Below are 10,213 nucleotides of genomic sequence, written 5' to 3'. Positions count from 1 at the left end.
TCAACTTACAAACCTGATTGGTCAACGAAGACAAGTCGATGGACACATTCCAGTTTAACTTACAAACCTGGTTGGTCAATGGAGACATCCCAGTTAAACTACAAACCTGGTTGGTCAACTGAGACATTCCACTTCAACTGTAAACTTGGTTGGTCAACGAGGACAAGTTGATGGAGACATTCCAGTTCAACTACAAACCTGGTTGGTCAATGGAGACATTCCAGTTTAACTAACAAACCTGATTGGTCAACTATAAACTTGGTTGGTCAAAAGAGGCATTCCAATTTAACTACAAACTTAGTGAACAGAGACATTCCAGTTCAACTTACAAACCTGTTTGGTCAACGAAGACAAGTTGACGGACACATTCCAGTTCAACTTACAAACCTGATTGGTCAACGAGGACAAGTTGATGGAGACATTCCAGTTCAACTTACAAACCTGATTGGTCAACGAGGACAAGTTGATGGAGACATTCCAGTTCAACTTACAAACCTGGTTGGTCAATGGAGACATTCCAGTTTAACTTACAAACCTGATTGGTCAACTGAGACATTCCACTTTAACTATAAACTTGGTTGGTCAAAAGAGGCATTCCAATTTAACTACAAACTTAGTGAACAGAGACATTCCAGTTCAGTTACAAACCTGGTTGGTCAATGGAGACATTCCAATTAAACTATAAACTTGGTTGGTCAATGAAGACAGGTCAACGGAGACATTCCAGTTTAACTTACAAACCTGGTTGGTCAATGGAGACACAAGTAGCCGGAGACATTCCAGTTTAACTTCATACATAGATGCTCAATGAAGAAACTTCATAACCCATGTAGGGGTTCATTACAGTAACCAGTAAACTAAATTGGCACTAAGTAACCTATTATAAGACATATGCTACATATGTGACTACAACAGCATTTCAAAAGAAGAAGATAACGACCCTCATTGCTCAATCGCAAGTCTTAACGGCGACACAAAAGACAGACGCTTCAGCCAACGGTTGCAACATCAGAGACTTTAATAGCAATGTCTTATTTACAGGCGTGTACATGTGTACATCCATCTGCATTCGAAGGCTGTCCGCAAAGCTGTTTAGGAAAACAAAGGGTACAAAAGAGCCGCTTCCTGCTCCACGGGTGATCTCCCTTTGTGACAAGAGCAGACAAGTCACACGCACACACACACACACACAAAAAAGGTGCACGATTAAACCGCAGGAGATCAAACAGGCCCCTACGGTGGCCATGTTAAAAAAGGTGGAAGATGTCCCGAATGAGGGTACATTCACCTAACCAAAAGAGGACTCAATTACGCAGTGCTTCGGGAAAGAATAGCATGGAAGGAAACTGCTTAAACTGCTATGATTGCAAAAACAGTGCTCCTGCTTGTCCTCCGCACTGAACCAAACATGGGCTTTAATTCACATTCCTTCATACTGTTGGGGGAGAAGGGAAAAAAAAAAAAAGAAAGGAGCACCCATATCTATTCCCCAAAACAGGCCCATAAGTGTGCTCTGATGCTATTCCTTTGATGGAGGACGATATGGGCGACGACTTAAACAGAGAAAGAAGTATTTACAGCGTACAGGATTCCGAGCTCTAATTTCATTTCCCATGGGGTAACATGCCTGTAGAACACATGTACGAAGCATTCTGTAATAAGCACTCTCAATATGTACTCGAGTGTTTATAGGGCTTTTGTTGTGCTTAAAATAAATATACAGACAATAAAAAAGCATATATTGCCTGAACCACATCAAATGTAACATCTTAAAAAAAAGAGCAACTTTAATTTCATGTCATGTAAAGAGCGAGAGAGCAAGAGAGAGACAGAGAGAGAAGAAAAGCACTGCTTTAGATTCAATTCATCTAACGTCGCCATTCACAAAAAGGAAAGGATCCTTGTGAATGGTGACCAACAGCGACTGGCTGTTTCCATGTCAAACGTCATCAGAGGGGGGAAAAAAAAGAAAAAGAAAAACAAGACTGCCCCCTATTGGCTAACAGGGCACAGTGCATGCCGTCACTACGAAGATATCATAAGGCATTAACGTACATCTCACTGGCTGGAATTGCAAAAAAAAAAAAAGCACTTGACGTTAAAACCACTAATGATTCTTTTGCACAGTAACAGTTTTCAGCATCCACAAGTTTACATCTAGAAACATAGAAAGTGTATCTTGCCGTCCTCCAACAGAGCGGCGTTGTTCAGAAAGGAGAGGGGGGGTGGCGGAGCCCCTTCCATCATGCCGACGGAAACGCTGGCCTTCCTTTTAGATTTGTAGATTACGCATGGGAGAGTTTTATTTTTCTTTCTTTTTTCTTTAAATATGCATTCCCCACCGAGTCCGTGGCTCCAGGATCAGTTTCCAACAAGCAGCTAGAACAGACAAAAATAATCAGCATTCATGAACTTCCACGAAAGACAGACACCTCAAAATACACTTTTCTCTGAGCTGCGTAAAAACATCCACTCCCATGTTCCCTTAGCTGCTTTAATATGAAAAGTACAGGAGCACATTTTCATGGCAGGGTGGGCTGCTCTTTTCAGAACACAAACCCCTGCCTGACCTGCGACCCAATGCTACTGACTACTAAATGTTTACAATCCAACGCTAATGTACTTACAGAGGCTCCAGAACTTGACCCTTTAATAGATGAAGAGAACTCTGGTTCGAGGGAGAGTAGAAAAGGAGTCTGCCATTTTGCGGATCTTGGCGTAGTTGATGAAGCCCCTGAGGAAGAGCAGGAAACCTGGAGGACATGGAAATGCGTTATGGCGTCTGTACTCCAGCCCAAACAACAGCACAATCATCCCAGGTAAACATAGTAGATAGTTGTTGCATGAGGAACAGCCAACTACACAGATACAGATCAGCAAGCAGATCCATCATTAAGTATACTGCAAGCAGTCTACTTACCAAGCACCAGGAACACCCACCACAGCCAATACTGGCCATCGAAATAACCAGGAAAGTATGTTGAAAACTGGAAAGGCAAAGGAGAATTCCTCTTGATCACCGTTTTTTATGTACTTAGTGAAGTGCATGTATATTGCAGTTTGGAGGAGGATAAATCGAGGAATTTGACATACTCGCACAATCAGGATCCACTTGATGAGGGACAGGCCGAAGCCGGAGATGGCGCCGTAACGGCCTGCCGCCGAAGTGGTGAGGCAGAACGACAGGAAGAAGCCAATCCAGTTGAAGAGGAACGCCACTGTGATGAGATAAAAACCAAGGGTTACTCAGATCACATGCCATGTCTAGAATTCAAGCTGAAACTACATCTTCATGGTAAATTGGGCATCAGAACTTTTCATCCTTTTTAAAACTGGACCTGCAAGCGGTATATTCCTGGGAAGGGCGGGACATGACATTTTCTATCAGGATTTAATTGGATGGTGAATCTAAATACTGATAGAGAAGGAGGCAGAGGAGATGAGGGTTTTTGTTTCAGGAGCTAGGCTTGTGTAAGCAGTTGTGAACATAGATAACGAGTGGAAAGGAGAATGGAAGCACACCGGTATTGTCAGGGTTAAAAGCTTTAAGCGTTAAAAGCCGTTTAGGGCCAGGGAAAACTCACGACACTTCAACATTAATGCAGTTAAATCAAGAAGCAGCTGATTATTCCACTGCAAATTTCCATTTGCTTTCTGCATTAGACACATTGAGGAGGAAAAAACAAACGTAATGTATTCAGTGTGCCGGTTCTTGCACATGCCACATTTAATGGTTTGTTTTTTTGGCAGTAAGAAAAGGATCCACTTACTGAAGAAGGTCAGCATGAAAATGCCATCATTGCCTATTCGCAACTGGTCTGCGTCCTCAAAGTCATCCCTGGCCACAAAGTCCTCATCCTGCAGGAAACACAGTAAATTAGAGAGGGTGAAATAAACGACAGAACAGAGTACACAGGAACTCTGCGGGATCTTTATATAACACAAAGGTAACAGGGAGTCCACATCATAGTAAGGGAGGGGTCAGATTTCACTCGGTGCATCATCTTGTGGCTTGGGCCTGTAAACTTTAGACAAGAGGACCACAAAAACTACACAGAAATACTAGAGGCTCTTTTGTAAGGTTGGACAAAGCAAAGTCAGGCCAAAACAAAAATTATATATTACACACACTCACACCGAAACACAATGAAATCAAATACATATCTTGCTTATACAAAAGTTTGGGCACCCCTGGTCTAATAAATTAATTTTCTAAGTTAAACTGAACATACTTTCCTATAGAGAACACACGGCTAAACTTTCTGATGCACAATTACAGTTCATTTGCTGAATTGAACATTTTTGGAAGTGGTACATTACTCAAACTCAATAAAATAGAAATATTAACTCAATTATCACTTAGAACCCAACAAAACATCATTGCACGAGACTGTAGAGTTATTCCGGTTCTAAACAAGGACATCACTAGCAAGAACTTCACAAAACCCTTACAGGACCTCTGGGAAACAGCTGCAAAAAAGAAGCCCAACATCTCTGCAGTTTTAGAGTGGTTAAAATGCCACTGGTCTTATTCATTAGCATATTGAAGACTCCAAAACGTCCCTATTCCCCATTTAGCAACCATGCAACTACCTAAAACCCAATTTAGGTGGGGGCGACCGTTTGCTCCACCTTTGACGATTATATGATATATATGATATGTGCAGAACCTTAAACTTCTTATACCCAGAGAAGTTCTGATTTGTGTTTGGGGAGAGCATCAAGGCTGCGGTACAGCAGAATCTGTTTCCACTGCAGCGCCAAATGTCATGCCAATGCAACGGTGGTACCTGCTGGTATTCGGTGGCACACAATTTCAAAAGTCAAGCTCAAGTGATCACTCAACCTGTGACTTTTTCCTATGGGGGCAACGGTGACAAGCTTGTTCTTCAGGGAGTTTAAATCCTGAAATAGACAATACAAGTACTCGGACGTGAACATCAGTGGCTGAATGCAGCCTTTATGGATCTTTGTCCGTTTGTGCTTATGCTGCTTTCAAGGCCGCAATCAGATGGCAGTCTTCTCCAAAAAGAAAGAGAAACACATTCATCCGCATGGCTGCAGCCGTGAGATATACATAGGAAGCACTCACACAAAACCATGGATGTGTTTGCAGTTTATAAGATAGCAATCACCTGCCATTTGTTCATTTCGATCCATTTGGAGATGTGGAATCACTGTAGATGTTTAAAATATACTTTACCATGTATTATATTTGATCACTTTACATTGACAGACCACTTCCTTCCTTGTCCTGAAAATTTGAGCCAATCCCTGTTGCATCAAATGTTTTGACGTACCCGGCTTCATTATCTGACTTTGAAGGATGTTCACGTGGTGTCTCCTCCTTTTTTCTAGACAAAACCCAAAACCACTTGAAAGCAGCATCTGGCTGCTCACTAGATGAGGCAGATGAAGAGACTGGGTCGCTCCTTTAATTAGGGGGCCATAGCGGTTTTCAATCTGGGAGAGTTTGTTTTTTAATTGTGTCCTTTGTGTTGGATCTTCTACATCTGATGAAGGCCTTAAGTGGGCTGAAACGTTATTATAGACCAGGGGTGTCCAATTTGCAGACCCGTAAGGATGTTGATGTTTTGGCTTGTCAGAAAGTTACCCTAACCCCACCCCGTCGACCAGTAAGAGAACAAACATACTGAAGTATTTTAGGGACTAAAGAGCTTTATTTATATAAGGTTTTGCATTTTGGCGCCTTGAGACAAAAAGTCACCCCGTATACTCACCCGAGTCTCCTATACTATTACTTGTACCCATCATCTCTCATCACATGACACAAACCAAAAATGCCTCTTTTATGGAGTGTCTCAAACACTGATGTAGCCATCGTTATTGTAACTGCTGCGGTTTGAGACAACCAGCTTCAGAAATGGGCTGCTGTGCAGATCAAAGGTTTCTGTCCAATTTCAAGAAGAACAGAGATGGGGGAACTGGAGGGCCAGATTCTTGCACAGTTTACCATTTTTCCTACTCAAGCACACCTGATTCAACTCACCTGTTAACGGACAGGCTTAGACGGTGTGTTAGAGCAGGAACACCAGCAAACTATACCCATGTTTCCACACCTCTGATGCAGGAAAAATCAATCAGCAGAGAAATGTGTTCTAGTATCACAACCTGAACGACCTGCTCGTTATGCTAACCATAAAAGCTGACACCTGAGCCTCTCCAAGATAGATGTCACCTGTACAGTTTGACACACTCCCACTATGTTACTGTACCTCCAATGCACGAGTTACATCATCAAAAGTGTCCAGACGTTCCCTGTGCTGTGCGCAAGCAGTGTGTGGCAAAAAAACAACAACACAGTGGTGAGAGAATGGAGGGAGGTTAAAAACAAGGAAGGTACAATCACATGAAAAAGGGGTACATGATGAACGAAAATATTAGCATTGCCATCATAGTGCAGGTGCACCCTGAGGTACGTTAAACCCAAATGATGCATTAATATGTGACACGATGAAAGACTGCTCACCCTTATTTTTACTAAAACAATTAACTTTGAGGAATGTTCATCTGGTTTGGTCAGGGTACTTTTGCACACATTAAAAAACACAAAAATGCAGGAGAGACTGATTAGCCATAGCTTTTATAAATAAAACCCTTTATCACCGAGTCAGACATACAGTCCACCCTTGTGTGATTCTGTTCTGCTACAACTTGGAAAGGAGATGTGTGCTACTTACTCGTCCTGCCACCAGAGGGACAGAGGCTTCCACCTTGCTTCTCTCAGCCTCGTCATATGATGGCAGTGATGTGGCTACGTTGTAAGAGGGGGGCTTGGGAAACGCAGCATCATCTTTGTAATCAAAATATGCTGGAGGTAAGAGAAAAGGCTTAATTAATACCCCTGATTTTTTTTTTTTCCACACTCAAACAGAAACCTCGTAGTGACCCTAATGTTAAGCTAAAATTTGCAGGATTTAAGTGTTACTCATTATTGTTTATTTTGTAAGTTTTTTTTTTATTAGCTGCACACTTTTTGATTGCTTAATCACACCATAAATCCATTGTTCTAGTGTGAATAAAATAATATAATAAAAAGAAAATATCTAGACACAATAAGCCCCAAACCTGCATTTTCCGGTGCGAGGCTGCTGTAGGGCGGCGGAGCATCGCTGGCCACCTGTGGTCCCTCTTCTGGCTCCTCTTCATTGGGCAACTTGGAAGGAAATTTATTGACTTGTTTAGAGGGCCTTTTTTATGCAATTATTTTTCACAGACGCCACCAATCACCAATATGAATTAAAATATCCAAATATTTAATATTTATATAGCTACATATGCAGTATTAGTGAAGCCCTTAACACTGACAACCCTGTAACATGATTTGCTGTCCTGTAGCTCATAAAATAAGGCTGTACCTTTTCAATGCAGTGTTAAAGACCTTATTGAGCTACACAAGATCCACTGCAGCGACTGGCGCAATTAGCAGCTTTTCTTTTTCCAAAAGGACTGACTGTAAGGGGGTCATGAGTCAAGCCACTGACTACAGCCTTCAGACTAAATTTCCGAACACTAGCTAGCTAGGGCACGGAGTTCACACCTTTAGCTGGCGCTAGCTAACCGGATAATACACAGCGCTGGAGGGGCAGCTATAGCTAGCTAGCGGCTGGTCTTTTCAGATAAACGGTGTCTAATATCAGAATAACAGCGAACAAGACCACTCTGCTAAAGCTGAGTTTCAGTTGGTGTTCCTGAAATCTCACCTGTACTCTATTAGACGTGCAGATCTACCGGGACTAACGTAAGGAAGCTAGGTAGGGAGCTAGCTAGCTGTTAGCCGAGTTAGCTATTAGCTAGCGCTAGCCAGATAACAACATAAACACACCGGAAACTCATTATGGCCCTGGCCCGTCAGCGAGGACGGCAGCTAGCGCCAGGTCACTGCAGTCTGTTTTAGAACACTATCGGGGATAAAACGACCTAAATTACAGCTAGCTAACGACCAGCAGCCATTTCCGTGTGTGTCTGTTTAAATGGACAGGCGACGTGATCCAAAACAACGAGGCCTTGAACCTGAGCCCCCATCCTCGGCGTTTCCTGAAAGCGCTCCCGCCCCGCCCCGCTTTCCACCCGGTCACTCATCTAGCGGCTCTCCTCAGCTCGCCACTCACCTGCTGATATCTGCCGCTTGATTCTGCCATCCTCGGAAAGCTCGACACTTTGTGGAGGACTAAATTCAGAACACAAACGGAGCAGCTGACAGATTGGGTGTGAAATTATATAACTTTGTGTGTTCTCGTCCACGTCCGCCCCTCGACAGTCTCTCACTTCCCGTGATGTCGGTTATACAGCAGCGCCACCACACGACCAACTGCTGCCGGAAAACCCGTTAAGGGAACAACCCGACGACCTCGAGAGTTTCGTATTTGTCTTTTTGCAGCTCGGTTGGAAAATGTGTGCTTCTAACACCGGATACAACGGAAAAGCATACAGGCGTCCTCAGGACACAGGATGACTAGTGGCCGAAATGTGAACACGTTTAGAGACGATGGTGGGTCGCTTATAGACTAGATGCAGAGAAAGTATTTTTTTAATATGTTAAGCAAGATTACCTCAGTGTTTCTTTTACAACAAAAAAAAAACAAGAGTCTGAAGCACCCTGGACACCCTGGACACCCTGCACGATAAGTACCACAAGTGTGGCCACCCCATCACTGTGCACCAGGTCCCCCAGAACATTGGTGCAGTTATGTTTTGCTTTTATGTTATTTAATTTTATTTGCATTAAAACACAAAAAAGCAACAAAAAAAAAGTCTAATCTGGTATCATTCCACACAAAACGCCTTCACCCTAACATTCAGTAATAAAGCATTTGGAAACAATGACTAAAATCAGTCACTTCTTGTGTACCCATCAGTTGCTTCAGACCTCTCAGATTTGAAGGGAGACCCAGATCTGCACTCATTGCTGGCCTCTTCAGAGCTCTCCAGCGTAAAGTAAGCTCTAGGTCACTGTCCCGTGACCTCTGACGGAGGTCACCAGCTTTTGCTTTCTGACACTGGGCCTAACAATGCTGCTACAGATTTCACAATCTCATGCACACAGTCACGGCATCAAGTGCCAGAAGAAACAGAACGACCCCAAAACATCTTTGAACCTCCACCATGTCTGACTGAAGGGACCAAGGCCGTAGTCACATTATATATATATATATAACATCCCCATATTATTCAGGTATAAAATATTCCCTGTAATAGTAGGGTAACAAGATGTCCTATTTGTCCTGGACATGTCCTCTTTTGGGGATGTGGAAAATGCAGCCGGTCGGGATTTTAGCACTGACTTCACGCCAGATTTATAAGTCTTTAAAAACGCCTGTTTTTTTGGCCACAACCTAAAAGTACCTGAACGGAAATGTAAATAAACGCTTTTTAAACATGTATTTATGTTTGTTACTATGTATTTCTGTATATATTTAAGTTAAGTTAAGAGTATAAGTATAAGATAAGTTATGTCTGGAACTGTGCCATATTTACTATATCCCCCACACTCGAAAATATAATCACTAATTTAAAAAAGAGTAACACTGGGCACACGGTTAGGATGATCTGACTGGGGGGCTCAAGTAGGTCTACTTAACCCTCCTTCTTTTGATGTTGATGCCATTTTGTTTTCAGTGGAAAACTTCAGCCTAAATATGGTCGTACTTTTGTGACTTCCTCTACGAGAGTTTGTATCCTTATATATTGTTCTGTACTTTATTTTGTTAAATAACTACATGTAACAATTTTAAAAATGATTATACTATTCTCAAAAAAGTGAATGTATTTAAAAGTTTTAATTTTACCACCATATATATATATATATATGCTGGTAAAACTAAAACTTTTAAAATTAATTTTATTTGTGAGCCAAATGAACTGAAAGGAGATAATTTGGCCATATATGCTTTTAAGACTATTTATTATATTTATTATTTTATTATATTAATGTTCATGTTCACTTTTTTGAGAATAGTATAACCATTTTTAAAATTGTTATATGTATTTATTTAACAACATAAGGTACAGAACAATATATAAAGATACAAACTCTCGTAGAGGAAGTCTTAACTACACATCACGCCAGGGGGCGCAAAATATTCCACTGGTATAAAAAACTAAACTAAAACACACAGATGAACAAAGTCATTCAGGGAGAAACCTAAAACAGTACGTTTTTAGAGATCTGGTGTGAGATGATTAATGAAGA

The 10,213-nt window shown here is 41.7% G+C and overlaps 1 protein-coding gene across 1 annotated transcript; it reads right to left on the bottom strand.

The window, feature by feature from the left end:
- Positions 1-1,000: 1,000 nt before the first annotated feature.
- ndfip1l (Nedd4 family interacting protein 1, like) lies at positions 1,001-8,310 on the bottom strand. Its single transcript, XM_072662158.1, has 8 exons — positions 8,133-8,310; positions 7,090-7,177; positions 6,702-6,832; positions 3,771-3,858; positions 3,094-3,218; positions 2,921-2,987; positions 2,628-2,753; positions 1,001-2,379 (listed from the first exon to the last, which is right to left on the bottom strand). The coding sequence occupies exons 1-7, from the start codon at positions 8,160-8,162 to the stop codon at positions 2,650-2,652; spliced, it is 633 nt and encodes a 210-aa protein (XP_072518259.1). The 5' UTR covers positions 8,163-8,310; the 3' UTR covers positions 1,001-2,379; positions 2,628-2,649.
- Between the last annotated feature and the right edge of the window lie 1,903 nt (positions 8,311-10,213).

Source organism: Salminus brasiliensis, chromosome 18, assembly GCF_030463535.1.
Source record: "Salminus brasiliensis chromosome 18, fSalBra1.hap2, whole genome shotgun sequence".
Classification (NCBI taxonomy): domain Eukaryota; kingdom Metazoa; phylum Chordata; class Actinopteri; order Characiformes; family Bryconidae; genus Salminus; species Salminus brasiliensis.
This window is presented reverse-complemented; position numbering and strand designations above follow the sequence as displayed.

What these genes read in the sequence shown, in the direction of transcription:
- ndfip1l (XM_072662158.1), bottom strand. Translation starts at nt 8,162, where the DNA reads ATGGCAGAATCAAGCGGCAGATATCAGCAG. An exon ending in TCCCTCTGGTGGCAGGACGA is followed by an intron (nt 3,859 to 6,701) that starts GTAAGTAGCACA and finishes TGTTTCCTGCAG; the next exon opens with GATGAGGACTTTGTGGCCAG. An exon ending in AGTGGATCCTGATTGTGCGA is followed by an intron (nt 2,988 to 3,093) that starts GTATGTCAAATT and finishes TTGCCTTTCCAG; the next exon opens with TTTTCAACATACTTTCCTGG.